This window comes from Oculina patagonica, chromosome 14 (assembly GCF_052425735.1).
Source record: "Oculina patagonica isolate OP01 chromosome 14, crgOcupat, whole genome shotgun sequence".
NCBI classification, from domain to species: Eukaryota; Metazoa; Cnidaria; class Anthozoa; order Scleractinia; family Oculinidae; genus Oculina; species Oculina patagonica.
The window spans coordinates 6357956-6378789 of record NC_135771.1 but is presented as its reverse complement, the minus strand read 5'-3'; the positions used below and the strand labels follow the sequence as shown (position 1 = coordinate 6378789).

General features: G+C 37.8%; 2 protein-coding genes across 3 annotated transcripts in view; both read right to left on the bottom strand.

Annotated features, from left to right (window-relative positions):
• LOC144638336 (uncharacterized) overlaps nucleotides 1-20614 on the bottom strand; it is a 71683-nt gene extending 51069 nt beyond the window's left edge. Inside the window, exons 1-2 of one of the 2 annotated variants that reach the window (XR_013567900.1) lie at nucleotides 19737-20614; nucleotides 16251-16758 (exon numbers count right to left, since the gene is read on the bottom strand). Coding sequence is in view for 1 of the 2 variants with exons in the window: in XM_078497567.1 (XP_078353693.1) it covers nucleotides 16514-16758; nucleotides 19737-19884 (393 nt within the window). In the remaining variant the exon portion in view is untranslated. Of the gene's footprint in view, nucleotides 1-16119; nucleotides 16759-19736 lie in introns of those variants that run through there. The other variant, XM_078497567.1, reaches the window with a different exon arrangement.
• Nucleotides 1-20834, bottom strand: part of LOC144638393 (uncharacterized) — a 252085-nt gene that overhangs the window by 182274 nt on the left and 48977 nt on the right. The window contains 9 exon segments of the mRNA XM_078497606.1: nucleotides 7047-7194; nucleotides 7831-8138; nucleotides 9105-9296; nucleotides 12209-12478; nucleotides 12715-12888; nucleotides 14840-15076; nucleotides 15342-15486; nucleotides 15793-16035; nucleotides 16038-16108. Coding sequence (XP_078353732.1) covers nucleotides 7047-7194; nucleotides 7831-8138; nucleotides 9105-9296; nucleotides 12209-12478; nucleotides 12715-12888; nucleotides 14840-15076; nucleotides 15342-15486; nucleotides 15793-16035; nucleotides 16038-16108 — 1788 coding nt within the window.

Below are 20834 nucleotides of genomic sequence, written 5' to 3'. Positions count from 1 at the left end.
AACAGATCTTGTGGTGCAAAACTTTGCGGTGAGTTTACAGCACCAGAATAGTGTGGACTAAAAGTTATGATGACGACTTGAAAGAACCTGCAAGATCGAGTTGATAGCTGAGCCAATTTTTTTTTGAATGATGGTATTTGGCCTGAAACTACGTACACCTAATATATGTAGGATAACCTAAGTGCAGAACATGATCAATGCAACTATTAACATTTCAGAAATTTTGATGGAAATTGTAATTGGAAATTGTCAACCTGAAAACTTCTTACATCTAGTTAGTCGCACAAATCATAACACTGTAATCGTCACATAACTGTTCAACCAAGCCACCAACTTTAGCCCACCCCTTAGCCCACTACACCTCCCAGGCAGATAACCACATATAAACATATGTAAATCAGCATGTAAAATAAAACTCAGGTTACATTATTTCTCAAAATGGTAAGACGTTCAAGTGCGTGTTTTTATCACTAGCTTTCTGTTACCAAATGGCCCAAACTGCACCATTTACCCTTCAACTACATCCACTTAAAGATATAGATGGAGATAAAACTACTGAGTGAAATATAAATATGAGTTTATGATGAGAGAAATTTGATGAGGAAGTGACCAGTGGTATTAAGTTGTGTTGATCACCATTCGCCACCCCTTCCCCTTAAATTAAAAAACAACCTGCTGACAAAGGTCACTGGCCAAATGAAAAGTTAGGACAAACATACTTTGCATTTCTTGGAAAGCGTGGCAGCGTCATTTTTGCTGTTATTCCTTCTTCACTTGAATTTGAAGGAAAAGAAGGTGAAGAGGGCATTTCTTTGGACCATGTTAAAACTGTAAAACAAAAAATGTGGTCAGAACTGGCTTACACTCCGAAATGAGTGTAAAACAAATCAATGGGGTCAAACGTTCCCACGCCAGTTGGAGTTACTGCACCATAAACCTCTTATAAACCGAGCATGAGGGACGTGCACAATGTACCAAGGGACGTTGTGGCCCTATTTCTATGCCAGTAAAGATCCAAGTAGCACAGCATGCAAATTCTGTACAGACAGGACTGGGACCCATTTTCCCACCTATGGCCGAAGCAGCTTATTAACTGTTGTTACCTTTTCTTCTACTTCTCATTTGTAAATTTAAACGCATGCATGTGCGATTATTTATTCAAAACGAGTACGGCAAAACGTTTGATGACGCGAGAATCGATGTATAGTGTATCATTACTTCATGCCAATACTGGCTGAAAACTTTAAAGCAGTTAAATCGTTTGCCGCTGTGGAAAGACAAGACGGTTCATAACCTCATGCTTAACCTGAACATAAATCAGTCATCTTCATTATTAATATTCTTGATGACAATTCAACGCTTCTTTATTGGGGGATATTTTCATTTACCATAAAAAAATTGGAAGGTAGAACCATTGATGGATCAAATATTTGCGCCTTGAAAAGCAGAGTGAGAGAACAGCAGTGTAAAAAGACAGTAAAACATTTGTTAACTTATAAAGACAAAAAATAAAAACTAAAAGTTTTCTTTTCTTTTACTCACCCAACGTCTGAAGCACTATAGGTCTGCTGTAAGGTCCAGGTCCTGCCACAGTGAAGCCTCTAACAGACACTTCATATTTTCCAAACATTGAGAGATCAGTCAAGACCACATCTGTGGTGGTTGTGTTAAACGTTGTATATAAATCAGATTGAGCTAAAGTACAACTTTCGTTCAAAAATAGTCTGACTTGGTAAATTGTGATAATGCCGTTTGCCATCTCTTTTGGCAGTGCTGCCCAAGTTATCTGAAATGTTGTGTAGTTCACTTCACTAGCTGACACGTTTTCTGGCCCGTGACTGGGTTCTAATGGAGAAAAATTCAAGTACATTTATCGCATTAATTTAATTATGGATCTTGGCTGCAAACTTCATATATACGACTTCAACTAGTACAAATTCATAACAACATTTGACCAACATCAAGTGGTAACACGTACAGAGGTACTTAAAGGTATATCACAGACCAATAATTTAAAATATTCACTTATTGGTGCATTGAAAAGCAGCTAAACCTACCATACTCAGGGATATTCACAGTAAAAGTAGCATTTGGTCCAGGTTTGATAGTCACAGCTCTTACATGGAACTGATACGTGACTCCAACCAACACATTAACAATGTGACTTAATACATCTCGCCCTGAAAATTCTTCCTTTGTTTCTCCATTGTGGCTATAAAGCACATTGTAATTCCTGATAATTCCGTTTGCCTCTGCAGGTATACTCCAGGTCAAATTAATCCTTGGACCATGAGACTTGGTTGGGTCTACGATGTTATAACTAAGGGACGTAGGAGCACTAGGCGCTGTTGACAAAAATGAGGCATTTATTAGTTTTAGTTGATTTTGTTTATGCTCTTTGTGTAAATATTCCACATTTTTTGGCGATCGTCTAAAGGGAGGCCTTTTAGTGGTTTTTGGTATCTGGCTACGGTGTGGTACAGGTTCTAAGCCATAGAAACAAACTATACCTAAAATTTACAAGGAAACAGATTTTATTATTAGGATACATTCTACATCAGATGACTGACTGACTCGTCCTGAATAAACTTTTCCATTGCATACTTATAAAAAAAAGGAAAAAAAGGGAAAAAAAAGTTCTCTCTTTGTTTTTTTTTTTTTTTAATTTTTTTTGCGGGATTTTTTAAAAAAAAAAAAAAAAGGGGTAAAAAAAAACCAAAAAAAACGAAGTTACTTTCTGCACACAGAGAAAATTACTCTTAGGAACGCTGTGTCTGGTTTGCCCTGGGAGGTTACTGATGTACATATGTAGCAGCAACACACAACATCACATGAGAGGAGTTTCCTATCCTTGTTTCTGAGGCCTTTAATTACCATCTTCCTTTGTTCGTCCAACCTTTACAGTACTTTTCCATCCATCACCATTAGAATTTAAGGCTAACACTTGAAATTCATATTCTGTGTACTTTTCAAGTCCACTGATAATTCTAGTAAGACTTGAATCACGTTGTTAGTCAACACAGTTGGTGAATCTGCAGAGTCTTTCTTTTTGTAGAACAGTTTATATCCTGTGATGATTCCATGTCTGGCATATTCTGGAGGTAACTGCCAGGATGCCACAATACTGGTAGAAGTGTTTGCAGTGACACTGAAGCCACTTGGAGCTTGTGAAGGAACTGCAATTAAGTAGTGCAAGGATAAAAATAGATGATAAATTTACTTTCACAGCATCGTTTGCAAGTTTATTTGTCCTAACATTTGTCTTTTTCCTCGCAGCTTTTCCTTAAAAGTAAAAACGGTCATATATATTAATTATCTACCTTGAATAATTGTAATAATATACATTGTTATTCTTCACCTCTGATAATGGAGTAGGCGTGTTAAAAGTCAGTTTATTATAACAAACTGTTTTCAAAGAGTGCCACTTATGTCCAGGATTGGATGCAGGTGTTTTTTTTTTTTTTTTAATAAGTACTTTATATATTACTGAAACTTTCATATTTGACAAAATAATCTGTGTTTTGGTGAACTTTTATCAGTGTGGGGGACACTTTGTGATGCTAATCACAAAGTGTGCATCTCATTAGCGTGGAGACAGAATGAATTCTAGCGGAAAACATTCCACCGTGCATTTCTGATATGCTTTTATGAGGCCCTTTGCGTTCTGTTTTTATCCTGTTTTGAAGTACAACTTGTAAATAACTTACGGTTCAAGTAGTTCTGAAATCAAGTGGCTATTTTCTACATTTGAAGACAAAACTCTGCATGAATTTTGCCAATTGCCTACATTTCTAAATACAATGTGCAGTCTTTCAAATAAGAGCTTTGGGAAACATGTTTTATCTATAGAGACATCAAGATTTAAATTAGTTGTACCTTGAATATTAAAGTGTATATGACATGAAAAATATTTCCTGCTTATTTGAAAGGGCTTTCAAAATTCAGTAGAATGACGGTTTTCTTTTTGAAATATATTTTTTCGTTTCAGAGATATTGACGTTTTAGTATTATGCAAATTAGATCAGTGATGACGTCATAAGAATTGACTCTAAAAAATGGTAAAATACTGAATAAACAATATCTCTAAAACTATTAAAGCAGTGTTCTTGAAACTTGGCACCACAAATGTGCATCACAAAAGAAACAAAATGTCACTCTTAGGGCTGTTGCCATTACAACAGTTTTGCCGCTGGTGCTGTCTCAATAAAAACTGAAATTCCCAGTTTTTGTCTTAACCAAACCATCTAGCGCGCCAAACCGATGGTGGGATTTAGGCATTATGGGAACTATGTCTGTTCTAAGCAGGACCCTTTGTCTCACTTTAGAGGTCAGATATGGGGATATTTGTCTTTTTGACAGAGAGAGACTGGAGCTGAAAGAGTTGCTATGGCAACAATACTAAGGGTGTCATTTTGTTCCTGTTGTGATGCACATTTGTGGCGCCAAGTTTCAAGAACACTGCTTCAATATTTCCAGAGATATTTTTTATTCAGTATTTTACCATTTTTTAGAGTCAAATCTTATGACGTCATCACTGATCTAATTTGCATAATACAAAAACGTCAATATCTCTGAAACGAAAAAAAGATATTTCGAAAAGAAAAACGCCATTCTTCTGTATTTCAAAAGGCCTTTCAAATAAGCAGAAAATATTTTTAATGTCATATACACTTTAAATAGATTTAGCCAAGCCTAAAAGCGAAGCTCCCCAATTATTTACTTCGCCCTTTTCGAAAATCCGAATTTACTGACCGATAAGAGGAAAAAATATAGCCGCCCGGATCCAATGAAAACCATTACTTGGTCAGCGGTAAACTTCAAAAAACATTTGACCTCGATGAGCTCTATATGTGAGCCCGCGATATGGTCATGTGATACTAGTCAGCGGATACCTTGTTTTGACCCAGCTGTCAATAGACCATGACATGGATGTCCAATATTAAAGATGTAAGCTGACGTAAACTAACCCTTTTTCTGGAGTTTGGCTGCCATGTTTCACGACGTACGTCGTACCCGCCCGCGAACCATGCCGCTAGCCATGATGACCATGAAAACTCAAATACATGGTTCTGTTAATTTTCTATGGGTATGGGGCTCTGCTCTGCGGTCCTTCGGGCCGCTAGGAGCTCCGCTACTAGTTATTTTACAATTTTGTAACCCGTGTGCACACAAAGAAGTTATTATGAAGAACAACAACGGCTTGCAGGCAGACACATAAGTGGAAGGTGACTGTGATAAGCAAATGATTTGATATAATGCAACAATAATCATACATGTACATCGCTTGCAATTAATAATTAAGGAATGTTGAGGTTTTTCAATAAAAAAAATACATTCTCAGAAGGAATTTATTGAACAGTACTTAAAGCTGATTTCCAGTCCGTACTGTGCAGACTCGGGGTTTGTTTTCGTTTTTGTTTTGAATTCGTTGAAACGTTACACTTCGGTGACAGCATACATGGAGTTTTTTAGTCCGCCATTACGGTTCGTTTCGTTCAAGAATTCCCGATGAGCTGAAACGTCGGTTTCAAATAGCGCCAAGGTTCTTCTACTCGTTATTATTTGTTCTGCAAGGATATCTGGCGTTAACAATGATCGAAGGAAAAGGTAAGTTTGTCACGTAAGTTTTAGTTTTGCTAGTAAATATTCCTTCGTGTGAGGCTCACATAAACATTACAGCCGAGATTGCGCAGTACGGACTGTAATTCATTTTTACCGAATGGTAATGAGGTTATGTTATGGGCCGCATTTTCTCACTCGAACACTCACTCACTCGATTCTGATATCAAACCGCAATTAATTTAGCATTAAAACGAGAAACGTGCTGACAGAAAGGTCCTTTAAACGCATTCAGCACATGTCAATCAAATCTCAACCTCGTTCCAGGGTCTCTCTCTTTCAGGGAACTAAATTGAATTTCACAAAACAAATCGAAAGAGGATCACTTCCACTTATCCTCTGGTGATAAAAGAGAAAAGAATTCGCTCAACGAAGCCTCAGAGCATAGGCTATCAATTACCCATTCACGTAAGAAAACATTCAAAGACGCGTTTTAGTAAACACAACATTCATGCACGTTTTTTTTTCGCGTCACATCATCTTCGTGTCACGTCATCCGTTCTTCATCTTTTTGAGTCGTGCAGAAACGCGCATCTTTCTCTCAAATTTTAATGGCTGCTTAAAATAACGCTATACGTGCTGGCAGAAAAGTAAACATATTCACAAAACAAATTTACTTAATGCTAAAAAGGATCAAAGGTTACACTTAAATATTTTTTGTGATAAAATAGAATTCGCGCTACGAAGCCTGAGAGCACGAACCATCAATGACGCAATTCCCATGGAAATTCACAGGGAAATAAAGTGAGATTGTGTTACATTATTGAACGCTTATTTGAAGAAAAAAACTATCAATGACCCATTCACGCAAGAAAACATTCGAAGGCAAATTAAGTGAGATTGTGACATTACTGATAGCACCAATGAACTACATATAGTTACGCTTAAAAACTGTTAAAATTATTACGCTCGCCTTGTGACGTGTTTTAGTCAACACAACATCCACGGCACGTTTTTGTTTCGCGTCACGTCACCTCGTGTCACGTCATCCGTTTTTCATCTTTTTGACTCGAGCAGATACACGAAGTGCTCGGGCGTATCTTTTCTCTCAATTTTTTTTCGCTGCTCAAAAATAACGCTATACGTGCTGACAGAAAAGTAAACATATTCACAAAACAGATTTACTTAATGCTTAAAAGGATCAAAGGTAATACACTAACCGGTAAATATTTTGGTTGTGAAAACTGAATAGCGCTACGACCCCTGAAAGCACGAGCCATCAATGTCGCAACTCACGTGGAAAAATAAAGCAAAGTGAGATTGCTTTACTTTATTGGATACTTATTTAGAAAAAATGCGGAGGTCGGCACTTCATCCATCGAATTACCATGAGGTTCCTCGAAGAGCCTTTGATTAAGCCTAAGCAGATGATAAGTAAAAGATGATATATATTTACTGTATCACTAGTTAGCAAGTAAAATCAATACCTGTAGATATAAGTATTCCATACACCTCTACTCTCAGAGCTTTGTGACCTGAGTACTTTGTCGGCTGAAACCGGATGAACCTGGCGCTCACAATTTTCTTGAGACTGTGTTTTACAATATCATTTTTTCCAGAATTACCATTGAACACCTAAAATATGAGTATAAGTATTACAAAAATAATGTCACACTTCAACTACCCAGACATGTATAAAAAGGTCCGTCATTATCAAAACTTTTGACTACAGTTAAACCTGATCTTACGAAAAAACTTCCTCAATATTCATGGTTACCTTTATATTGCGGACAGTTCACTTGGTCCCAGACACCAAAGTTTATTAGAGTCTCTTCTTCCTTAATACGGACGCTAGCTTAGCTCTGCCAATTTGCAGTCCGTATTTAAGAGGTTTGACTGTATATCATTTACACATAGGATTTCAACCGTTTCCTATCAAGCTTTGCATAACGAAGTTTTCTCTTTCTAGTTATGGCAAATGTTTCTTTATTGAATACATTTTTAAATAAATGCAAGCAATGACATCAACAAAGATGAACCTTAATGTACACAGTGGGCAGCAGACTATGATTTAAACCTAGTTTAAGTAAAAAACAGTTTATTTCACTATTGAAAAGTAAGCAAGGAAGAAGCAAGGTCAACTAACAGTCAGGATATCATTCAGGAGTTCTCTTGTGTGAATCTGCATCTCAGAAGTCAAACGGATATAGGCATTTTCTCAAGTCTGTTGACATTCTTAAACAATATCGGAATTTTTTAACTCAAACATACCTTATCAACATTGTTTTCTTGATAGATGACCCAATTGACTCCACTTAGTGATAAATGTAACTTGTACTCTTCTGTCCACTCATTTGCACTTGACTTTCCTTGAGTAGCTACAGCACAGATGATATACTCATAGTGCAGGTTTATTTGTAGGTAGTCATTAGCATTGTTGTCATTCCTGGGTGACCAGGCACCAACTCCATTCAGTCGACCCTTACCAGCTCCACTACCACTTGTATATGATGAGGCTGAGACGCTGTTGGCTGGAAATGCATCACTGCTTGCCACACCAATGGCCTGCATTGGGCACGCTGAAATTACATGAATACAACTGTTAATTGTAATTTTATGCTAAGTAATATATAGCTCAAACAACATACAGTATGATCGACCCTAACTAAGAAAGGATAATAATTACATTAAAAACTCCTTTATTTTAGAGATAAGTGTTTGGTCAACTAGCAGACTATGGAACACTTAAACAAATAATTGTAAAACCAGTAGTTTCAGAGAGTTATCATGGTGCTGGATCATTCAGAACAAGATTTCCCTACTTAACAGGAATGTAAGGTTTTGTTTGGTCTGACTCAGTCAGTCAGTGTTCTTTTCTTCTGGTCATATTTTTATATACTGATATACTGTAATATAACGAAGATTAAAAAATAACATGGGGGTGACATGCATAATGTATTTCACAAAGGCAATTAAGTTTGATGGTTACAGCCGGACTTTAAATAGTTCTAACGCTGGGAACCCTAAAAACGCTCATAGAAAAGTACAGAAATTAGTTCTTCTACAAACTTAAAACCCAGCACGAACAATGTTCTTACATGTGGTACACGGACAAATATTTTTGCAGGAACATCTCTTAAAGTGTGCCCTGACCGGAGTATTGGCTTTGTAGGCTCACAAGTTAATGTGGTAAAACGGTCAAGCTGTGATCTTCTTCCCTAAAGAGGATTAGAGAGACCCTAAAAAAGTTTTAAGCCAAATAAGTATAAATTAATGTGCTTCATACCTCTTCTTTTGAAATATGCAGTGTACATTACTTGAGACGTCTTTCATTGCTTAATTAGTCTCTATAGATCACAAACGACCCCATGATGTCGTGGTTCAGTGATCCTTAATTGGTTCAAATTTTAAACTCATTATCATGAATTACCATACCCAAAAACAAAGGAAAACAAAATTTGAACCAAGGATAACATTGAGCCACAGCAAAGATACACCCGTAAGAGAGTGACAACCGAATAAGTATAAATTAACATATATCACACCTCTTCGTTCAGTATATACTTCAACTTCACAGAGTGTAAGTGGCTTGTTTTTGTCCACAAGTCTGATGATCACATATCTCCCCTTTAAACTGGGATTACAGAAGAAAGATTTCCCTTCTCCAACTGGGAAACGATATGTGTAAGTATCACCACACTTAGGATTAGCCTGACTTGCGCCATTGGATATTGTACCTTGAAGAAAATGAATACTGACAGTCAATTACCATTAAGTTCTTGCAGGACCCTTGCTAATATATTTATTAGCAAAATTTATTGACGAGGTGTTATCTTGAAAAGCTTTAATTCTGAACACTGATATTACTCAGATATTGGGGGATGATGGAATTACCAATCGTAATTGTCATTTTTCAGTGGATGATTACTGTTAACAGTGATGTTCCGAGCTATTAAAATAAAAATGCAAATAAATAAATGTGATTTTGTGTCCACGTTTTCAGCTAGAATATAGTGCAAATTAAATGATTCACATTATTTAGTAATAAATGAATTAACCTCTTTTGTGCCAAAAGGAACTGGAATACAAAAATTGCTAGAAGTTATTGGTTTCTATAAAGAGATCGAGTAAAAATGTGAGATCCAAACTTTGAAACACAAAGATTACACAAAGATTACGTTTCTCATGCATCAATTCCTGAAATTATAAATCGAAAAGAAAACCTGATTATGGATTTGGCTGCTTCTGAAGAACATCTGAGATGACAACAATTGCACTAACTAATCAAAACTGGACCATTATTCCTTTACATGTAAGTAAAACAATAATGAATGGTTTCTATGAAACATTTATTAACAGTGATCGAACATTAAAAGTGACTACTGTGTTTACTGAGGATGATGAAGAGTGTAGTGATTGGCTAATAGTTTAATTCAATTAAAACACAATTATGTGTACACCTTGCATTTAAGACATCAGTAGTATAACACAGTTTAACACAGTTCATTTGTTTTGTCTTTCTTGGTTATGCATACCGAGATTCAGTTCCTCATGTGGCATATAAAAATGTAAAAATGATCTCTACAAGTAACAGCAGTACGACTCCTTTGTAAAAATTTTACCGCGATCGCGCCGCGAATGTCGCGATCGCGCCGCGACTGACGCGATCGCGCCGCGATTTGTTGTCATCGCGACGCGATCGTGCGTGACGCGATTGTAAATGAACGCGAACGCGCCGCGATAGTTGCGATCGCGCCGCGAATGTCGCGATCGCGCCGCGATTGCCGCGATAGTCGCGATCGCGGCGTGATGAGTGCGATCGCGGCGCGATTGATTACCACCGCACCGCGATTTGGGGGGCTGGAATAAATCTCGGGAAGTGTTCCCGGCGAGAACTCACTTCTCGATCACCGGGAGAAAGTCAATATGCTTTGAAACTCTCACAAATCATGCTGTGGTCGTAACGCAAATCATGACTTGTATTGATGAATTAAACTTTAAGTACTAATCAAAGTAGTTATAAAACTAGTTTGATTTAAAATGTCGAAAAACATTTTATTACGTGACGGTGAGCCGTGAGGACGTGATTCCCACGAGAAAAGTTTTATTTAGTTTTAGTCTAGACGAACTGGCGCGACAAAGCGGCGCGTGATAATGAGTAAAGATAAATTAAAAGATAAGAATTTTTATTTCTTAACAGTCCGTTTTTTAATCTTTTCAAACACTTTGTTTCTTTCTTTTCTTATCTTTGAGGAGCCTTAATACCTTTGAGCAATCCAATGACAAATTTCTGTCGGCCATTTTCTTCAAATGCAAATACAATCAGGAATTCGCTGCAATTGCGTTTTTTGCATTGAAAAATCCTCTATATGGCATTTAATTTAATTGTGGCTCCGAAGAGGCTGTCAGAATGAGCTTTTTTTTAGAGCTTTATATTTACCTTCCCGTAGACCACGATCGTAGACCACACACATCGAAGTCCTTTCCCGCCTTTTGCCGCAAGGTGTCGTGAACTGAGCGTTACGATTGGCTGAGTTAGGTCACGTAGTGCATAGTACACGCAATCGCTACGCCATCCCAAGCAGAAAAGAAATTTTATTTCGAGAAAGTTGGTATGTTTTCTCTTCACAATCAGGACTGGAAAAATGTGTTCTTTTTTAGCTGCTTCTGTTAATAACAAGAGTTTAGAAGCGACCTAACTTGAGGGAAAAGCGTCTCTGTGAAAACTGCTAGAATTTGTTTTGTTAATTCGAGCGACTGCTTGTTTATAATTTCAACAGCTAGCGCTTCGTCGCTTCGTCATGGACTTTGTTGACTGAACTACAGCTAAACTGTGAATATAAAAAAAAATGCAAAACTCGAACAGTGGAAAGAGGAAAACATTTTGACGGTAAGGACCATTCAATGCATAGTTGTACCTGTTGATGCTTGGGACTTTAATGTTGTATTATTTAAAAAAGCTTCGGGGAAAAGAAAGCGCATCTTCGACGGTTCGGCTACTTCGCAGATGCAAGAGATAGTTCGCTCGTTTGGTAGATCACATCATTGCATCTTCTTTCGCTTGAGCACGAGTAAAAGGTTAGTTGCCGTTATGTATGTGTTGTTCACATTTTACAGAAGAACTGTTCACTTATTTGCTTGTAAACTAAAGACTCAATCACGCTCTCCGGCTTTGCGAAATTTAATTGTGCTCGGCAGCGAAACTGGCCGTCCTTTTCTGTAAGCTTCTGTAAAGCTTCTGTTATTATTAAATAAATGATGTTGTTTCGATACAGTCTGTGTGTTTGTTTTGTCGGTATGCAAAACGCCAAGATAATTGTTTTTAAATTTATAGATTTAGGCGCGATCGCGGCGCGATTCAAGCCAAATCGCGGCGCGATTCCCGATCCATCGCGCCGCGATGCGAGAATCGCGGCGGCCAAAAACGCGGCGCGATCCAAGCCGATCGCGGCGCGAATCGCGGCGCGATCCAAGCTCAATCGCGGCGCGATCGCGCCAATCGCGGCGGCCAAAAACGCGGCGCGAATCGCGGCGCGATCCAAGCTCAATCGCGGCGCGATCGCGCCAATCGCGGCGGCCAAAAACGCGCCGCGATTCGCGGCGCGATCGCGGTAAAATTTTTACAAGGGAGAAAGGTTAAATATCTTACCCACTCTGATTTCAAAATTCTTGAATCGATCAGGACAGCCACACTCCGCCCCTCTGTTGACTATGTACACTTCAGACACATGCTCAACTTGTCCCAGGTCCACTCTCCACCAAGGTCTGATAGTACTTGTCATTAACGTCATTGAACATGAACCTGCCACATTTCCTCCCTGAAAGTTAGTATTGCTATTTCCATCAACTGCTTTGCTGCTTCTGCCATCTTTATACTTTGAGTAGTACTGATTTGTTGGCTTGCCAAATGCCAGATTGTCTTGAAAGAAACAAATGAAATTAAGACAATTACAAAATTACTATTTTTTTTTGTTAATTTCAGGTGCTCATGATCAGGAAGGGTCATGATAAATTGTCATCAAATGGCTTTTTAAGTTTCTCAGAAAATCAGAATTAATTCTTATGACAGAAAAAACCCCAATTAAATATATATGAATATATTGTGCAAATGAAAATATAGAGCACCAATAATAATACCAGAAATGCAAATATTACCTCGAGAATAAACTTCTACCTCACAAAGCTGGAGAATTTGACTCTTTGTGGTCATTATTCCAACATATCTGCCAGTCTTCAGTGGGTTCATGAAACATACAGCTGATGCTTTGAAGTCAATAAAACTGTAGAGTCCTTCACATGCAGGGTTGTTTGCCACAGTTGAGTCAATACCTGCCAAAGATCCAGTTATGAAACAGAATTAGGTGTACTGTAAATTGTACAATGTAGTCTTTACTTGTGCGAAAGCCTAGGCAACAACAACAACAACAAATTTGCAGGAAAATTGCGGGAAATCTCCTCTTCTCGACTTATAAGCCCATCTTAGATAGCCAATCACAATGCAGCTGCAGGTTTACCTCGCAGCACCAGCAATACAATAAATGGTTGAAACAAAATTTGAGTCTTATTTGCAAGTCTAAAACTTCTACAAGTTGTGGAATAGATTTTGAGGACAATTTTGACATAGACTGATGTATGTTGTACTGTACATGTTTTCAAGATTTACATAAAACACATGCATCCTGTCAGACTTTAAAAAAACAGGCTTTTTTAATACTTTTTCTAGAGTCAGCATTTTCAGTCAATATTTAGTTCTGCACATTTGGTTTCCCATTTGACAGAGATGGTGGAAAATTTGTCATGACAGTAACAAGCAAGTTGTGGGTTTAATTTAGATGACACAGTTGACACTGTCAACAAGCTGAATGTGCAGGCCTGTCGCAGACAATTATTACTTTATTTACGGTATTTATTAAATATTCATTTATTTATTTATTTGTTGAATAATTATTCATTTATTTATTTATCTAATATTCATTTATTTAATGTTTATTTATTGAATATTAATTTATTTTTTAAATATTTATTAATTCATTAATTCATTTATTAATTTATTTATTCATTCAATCCTCTCAGTGAGGAGTCTGCTTAGGGCTGCAATGATACATTTATTCACGATTAAATACATATCTTGATACAGTACAGGTGCTACAATACGATACACTGTATGATAATTTGGTGTAACTACTCCAACTCAGTTTTTTCCACCCATCAGCACAAAAAACTTTTTTTCAATGTGAAAATCTCACGAACCTCATGTTTTTGCTCGTGTGCACACAAGGCTGCATCAAAAAATAAATGGAAGCAGCTAGGAATATTTCTACTCCCCCCTGAAAAGGATGCTAGTCCGTCGCAAGGGACCCCTCCCCCATTATTTTGCCAGTACCCATTTATACACCTTCTCCTGCATGTGGATGACATGGAGACGCACAAAAAAGGCACTACAGAAGATCCAAACATTCATAAACAGTTGCCTGAGACGTATCTTTAACATTTGGTGGCCTGAGAAAATTCGCAACGAGGAGCTGTGGCAGCGAGGAGATCAAGAACCAATTGGCAGGCAGATTCTAAAGAGAAAATGGGGCTGGATTGGCCATACCCTGCGGAAAGAACTAAGCAACATCACTCGCCATTCCTTGACTTGGAACCCCCAGGGAAAAAGAAAAAGAGGTCGCCCCAAAAACAGCTGGCATCGCGACACGGAAGCATGCAGAGCTAAAGTTAATGGGTTTCGCTTGGCAAGATGTTGTGCGGAAAGCCCAAGGTCGAGCTCGCTGGTGAGCTGTTGTCAATGGCCGATGCTCCACCTGGAGCGATGGGCCTAAGTAAGTAAGTAATTTATACACCTTGGTGGAGAGAGGTGCTGTGAGAGTTAAGTGTCTAATGCCCAAGAACACAACACAGTGACCCCGGCTAGGGCTGGAACCTAGACCTGCTCGATCCTGAGCGATGTGGCGCACTAACCATTAGGCCACCATGCCTCCCATATGCATCAAGGCTGCATCAGCTGACAAGAAATTTGGAACTACGCATGCGTTTGCATTGCATCTCAAAGAATATGTGATCAGAAGCAAAGTAATTAGGATTGTACTTCTAGCTTTATTATCTCTCTGATCTGTATAATATTGGGGCCAAATTAATAAATTCACCATAAAGGGCTTGGACTTCACTGTAGATTAATGAAGTTTCTTAGCAGACAATATTTTGGGTCCCAAAGGTGACAACTCAGAGGTTCAGCTGTAAATACCATGCTTGAGGATCATCACTATAAATATATACTTACCAAATGTTATTTTATAGTCAACATTTGTTACTGATGAGCTTGCATTGAACCTGTTGACTACATGTATTTCAGAGACTGGCACAAGACTTGAACCCAGATCTACTCTCCACCAGCTGGGGTTGTTTTTCTTTGTTTGTGAACAGTATCCAACATTAGGGTTACCATCCACTGCATTCCCTGATGCACCCGATGAGGCAGTGGAAGACTGAGCTGTAGACTTTCCAAGAGCAAGATTCTCTGCAAGTAAACAGAGTAAAACAACAGTTACCTAGAAAGTAAGTGATCATGAAAGGGATCGAATTTCAAAGACTTTTGTCAGCTTGATTTTGTTATAATGAAGGAAAGATTGTGCTATTGCAATTGGAAAGAATTTGTAAATACATTAATTGTTACGAGGATACAAAACACAATGAAAAACAAGTTGCAATTGTTTGGTCAAGTGAATGTCCAGTCTCTTGTACATGCATTGTACAGCATTATATATAATGTTAGACATTATCACCTGGTTTTGATTTCACTCCAAACACTTCTGTTCTCATACACACACTGCCTTGGTGTGCTTTAGGCAGGAATCGCAGAAACCTTGTCAACACTCCATGAACAACATGCTTAACTTCTGAGTTTCTGTCATTATTTCCCTCAAGATACTGAAAAAAAAAAAAAAAAGTTAAAGCTACAATATGCTGGGAATACAGCCGCCCCCGCTCATTGCTCCCGCTACTATATGTGCACTACTACGTACCATGCTACTTCTCTTCGCGTTTCGCACATATATGCGGGAGCGATAAGGCAGCTGTATTCGCAGGTTAAAGCTACATAGTAATGATTTCATAATAAATGTATGAGCTTGCAATTAAATTACAAGAATTGTAAACAGTGATCAAACAAGATCTGCCAGGAATAACAATTATACCACTAACCCGATCTAATCATAAAAAGTAAGTTTAAAATACCTTGACTTGTCCAATTTCTGTATAATCTGTCCATGTTGACCCATCTATGGATGATTGTAGTGTGTAGTTCGTCACCCACTGATCAGCTTGAGAATTCCCTTGAGTGGACACAGCACAGATGATATGAAGTGTTTGTAGATCAATCTGTAGATATGGATTAGTGTCACTTGTTGCTGCACACCATGATGATCCTGATGTAAAGTTCAGTCGACCATTCTTGGCTGGTGTGTTGGCGCATTTTGTACAGATGAAGCAGTTATTTTACTGTCTGGAATTGATCCACTTTCCATTCCAAGATCTAAATCAATACAGTCCCCTAACAAAGCAACACAACAAACATTAAATAATTAATTATTAACATTTTAAGCTAAAATACACCAAAACAAACCCTTCAGTGTAGTAGCAAAGAAACAAAACTAAAAAGGACTAGCCTATATATATTTAGCATTAATTAGCACATATAAAATAAATTAATCATTGTTGCACCAAGAAGGGAGGGGGTGGCCGACTTCCCTATTGTTGGTACAGGTAGGTTATGCATTTTATGATCTAATGTTCAACACAGGACCATGCATACAATTTTGTTATTTAGTGCTTTACGATGATCAGGGGTCTCAAGATTTTTTTCTGGAGATGTTAGAAACTGACAGCAATATTGTCAGATTAAATTACCCTCATGATTCAAAGTTCAGTCACTGAGAAATAGCGTTTGATACATGTGTCATAACATATTATTGGAATAATAGTATTCTTCTAATATTTTAAGAAGTACGCAGGGAAGGCGCAGGGATGGTGCAGTGTTGAGAGCGCTTGCCTCCCACCAGTGTGGCCCAGGTTCGATTCCCAGACCCAGCCTCATATGTGGGTTGAGTTTGTTGTTGGTTCTCATCCTTGCCACGAGGGTTTTTCTCCGGGTTAGAACTCCAGTTCTTCTACAGGGCTCCAAATTCAATAAAGCAATCCTGCCTAAAACAGTGAAGCAAAATATGATGCTAAAGCTAGCTTCCATAAGGAGCAAATTAAGCCCCTCCCCCCCCCCCCCACCTCCTTTCTCAGGATTGTACTGGATAGCTTTATAAGCGATACTGGAGTTCGGTAAACACATGTGTGCGTCGGGATAAAATCAAATTTTCACAAAAGTGAACAAAGGAAAGTTCATGAATTAATATATCCTGCTTTATTACCTTACCTTGGTTCACTTGTTGACATTACATGTATTTGGGAGTAAGAGAGTTAACAAGTTTGTTTTAAGGCAGTTGTATTGAGCAGCATTGTTTCACCTTTTTGTGAGAAAGTATTTATTGGCAGTTTAAGCTGTCATTTAAAAGTGAGCTGGTTTCTGTCATTTATTTTTGACAGATGATACAGGACTGTCATGTAATTTACATCAAATAGTCCAAGTACTGTAAAAATGTGAGGAGACTGGGCCGGGGATGAGTACATAAAATTGATTTGATCAAAAAGCCAAATCTTTTGAATTAAATGCATAACTCTTATAACAACTCAACCAAGACGGAGAGTTTTTAGCTGAAAAGTGGTGAAATGGCAGGCTAGTAAAATTGCAAACAGAAATCCATCTGAAGATTTATTTTTTGGCTCAAGTTTTAAATCTGCTTTAAAATCAGCATTTATTGGCCTAAGGGACCGGTCATTATTTATGTAGGGGAGGGGGGGGGGAGGGAGGAGGGAAAATATTTTGGAAAGATCAAAATTTCTGTAAGGCCCCCCTTCCAGGCTGTAGCTATGTAAGTAGCAAGTGACCCCCCTTCTTTATTCAATATTTACGAGATGACCCCCCCCCCCTCACCTCATATCTCATTTCATGCATGTTACATACAATCATAAGCTTGCACACTAGTTTTGATGCAGAAAGGCTGGAACACTTAGTCAACCAAGGCGTCTTTGCTATGAATTCTCTTCCAGAAAATAAATAGGCAAATCTTCGACAAGTTATCTGTATTAAGTAAACATACAACTTTTAAAAAAAGTGATAGATTTTTCAAATTATGCTTTCATGGTGAACACAATTTAATTATGTAATAACCATGCAAAATATAATTCTTTTTCAATGATTTTCCTAAAGTTGTAAAAGGACTACTTTTTTGTTGTTATATCATGTTAAATTACTTCTTGGGCTATTGCAGTGACAATCATTTTGTTAAAAGAAAATAATTTCAGTCAAACTAAATATTATTAAAATCAGTTAGGTCTGGATTCTTTATTAACTGAAATTTGAGAAAACAATAGAGTTTAGAGTGCAAAAAGTATTTCTGTTAAATACAAATCTCTAAGTTGTACATAATAGTGGAGTCGTTTAAACAAAAGAAACCAATTAAGAATTAGCATAAAATTGTACAATTTAGCATTACTGTTCCACATCAGTAACTGTTTTACCCACCTTGGTCAATGGACAACTCTTACAATATACCTCAAACTGCTGATCCTCCCCCCTAAACTTCTTTATAAAAAATTTTAGCCCCCCTCTTGCTTACTCTATCTAAATATGACGAAAACTGAATTTATGCTTATTGCATCAAGGCAGAGGTTAACACATGTACAATTTACGGAAAGTCCCTCTCTTACTATAAATGAGAACGCAATAGAACAAGTAACCTCCGCTAAATCTCTCAGAGTTGATGTTGATCAAAATATAAACTGGGAGTGTCATATTGAAAACATTTCTAAGAAGATAGCTTGACTGCCACTGGTGCAATTAAACAAATTCGGCATCTCGATCACTCCATTTCATATTTTAAATAAAGTTTATTATAATAGCCTTATTCAACCACAATTTGATTATTGCAACATAGTGTGGGGAAGCTGTAACAAGGGCCTTTCTGAAAAACTGCAAAGGCTTTAAAACCGCGCAGCTCGTACCCTAATGTCTGCGAGCTATGATAGTAATTTAGATGATTTGTTCCGGACACTGGGGTGGCAAAGACTCTATTATCAAAGATTGGAACAAAAGTCTATCCTATAAAACATTACATGGTATGACTCCTGATTATCTGAGAGCAAGATTCGTATATCGTGACGATGTTAGTGCTTATTGTTTAAGGAATACCGAAAACAAATTAGTTCTTCGTAATTAATTAATTCCACAACCTCGAACTGATTATCTCAAGTTCTAAAAGTTTTTCAATTTCGTACAGCAGAGCTCAGTTGTGGAACAACTTACATATAGATCTAAGACAAGCATCTTCACTGGCCGATTTCAAATCTAAATTAAGTCGGCACAGTTTAAAGTAATATCTAAATTTAAAGTAAATTTTAGACACGGCCTCCATGAAAAGCAGACTTTTCTTTTTTGTTATTTGAACTTGTTATTAAATTTTTGTAGTTAGTTAGATAGGAAGATAGTCCAGTAACTTAATTGACTGATGGAAAAACCTTGACCCTCCCCCCTTGTTTTTTCCCTCCCCCCCCCCCCCCCCCCTTCTACATAAATAATGACCGGTCCCTAAAATAAAAATATCTCAACTGAGAGGTAAAGGAAAAACTGTAAATAGAACTGACGTCACAGACGTGGTTTAACCCCCAAGGAAGTTGCACGCAAATAGTCCAAATCAGAGAAATGAAAATAAAGTAAATTAATTGGACCATTTCCAATTTTGTTCAACCCAAGCTTACAGACTGTATAGTCCGGCATTTTAAAAGGTATATATCCTTTTAACCAGAACCTGTTGAGAAAAACCTTAAACTTCGTGTAAAGAACGGTTTTACAAAGTTCTAGGTCTTTTAGTTAGGTTCTGTTCATCCATGCATATATTAATTCCAAAGAGGGGCTATTGTCTTGAATTTGTATGAGAATTGCAATTGCTACTTTTGTGAGATCTCGCAAATTAAAAGCAAATAGACTTTGAAACCTGTAAATTATCGAAAGCGCATTCAATAAACTTTCAGACTTTAACCCGTGCACATGATTGAAATAATACTGAACTCACCTGAAGCTAAGGAAAGAAGAAAAGCGAGTAAAGCCACCCGGAAATACAGCTTGAGATCGAACTCCATGTTTTGTTCTATCAAGGAATGTAGTCGCATCTGTCTCGCTTGACTAGCCATCTGTGTTAAATTAAGTCTTAAAAACTCCATATCAAAAGAAAAGCCTTTGATAGCGTAAAACTAAATAAGTAAATTCTTTCCTTGCGATGGCATCGGTCTCATTTGCAGCACAATTTTCAAGCCGATTCAAGAATGCGGAAAACTATACAAGTGACTTTATTTTCGTTTTTGCTTCCTTCCCAATGTGCTTTGCGCCAGTGTATTTCCCCTGACACCACAGGCGAAAAAACCGTTCCTCAGGTTTTGCAGCAAGTACGCATCAGTAGTGATTGGTTAAAACTTGCCCTACTTCCTTGACCAATCAGGAGTAAAATCAAAACTAATTATCGAGTAATAGTTTCCTCGCACGAGATTTTCCGCGCTTCACGCCAGTTACGTTTCTTGCTATGGCAGGTCCCAATTTCCCACCCCCACCCCGCTGCGTCCTGGATTTATCAAGGCGTGATTTGCTAAAGTCTAAGGGATGGCCTCCTTGCATTCCGCTCAAGATAACAACAAAAATGCTTTTAAATTAAGGTTCAGAATAACAATCGAAATCTTAGGAGTTTGCCTCGATTACTTTACTGCCCTCCTTGTTAAACTGAGAATGCAGGTATATGATTTCTTTTCGATGTTGTAAACAAACAAATCAATGAATAAATAAATGTTCACCGTCGACCATCTGTGTTAAAAGTAAATTGTTTATCAAAAGTTCTTCTGAACTTTTCCATTGTATTTCTGATTAGAGCTTGCAGCGAATTTTAATTAGGCGTACGAGCACCTTCGGACTGAGTTTCCCTAATGGTCGCGGGTCGCGGGTCGCGGGTCGCGGGTTTCAAGTCGCGTGTCGCGGGTTTTAAATAAGTCGCGGGTTTTGAAAAAGTCGCGGGTTTTGAAAAAAAGTCGCGTGTTGTTAAAAAGTTGCGAGTTTTCAATAGAATGCATTTATTTCTCAGTAGAATTCATTCAAACAAATTTAAACCGGTTGCAAAGACGCCGGT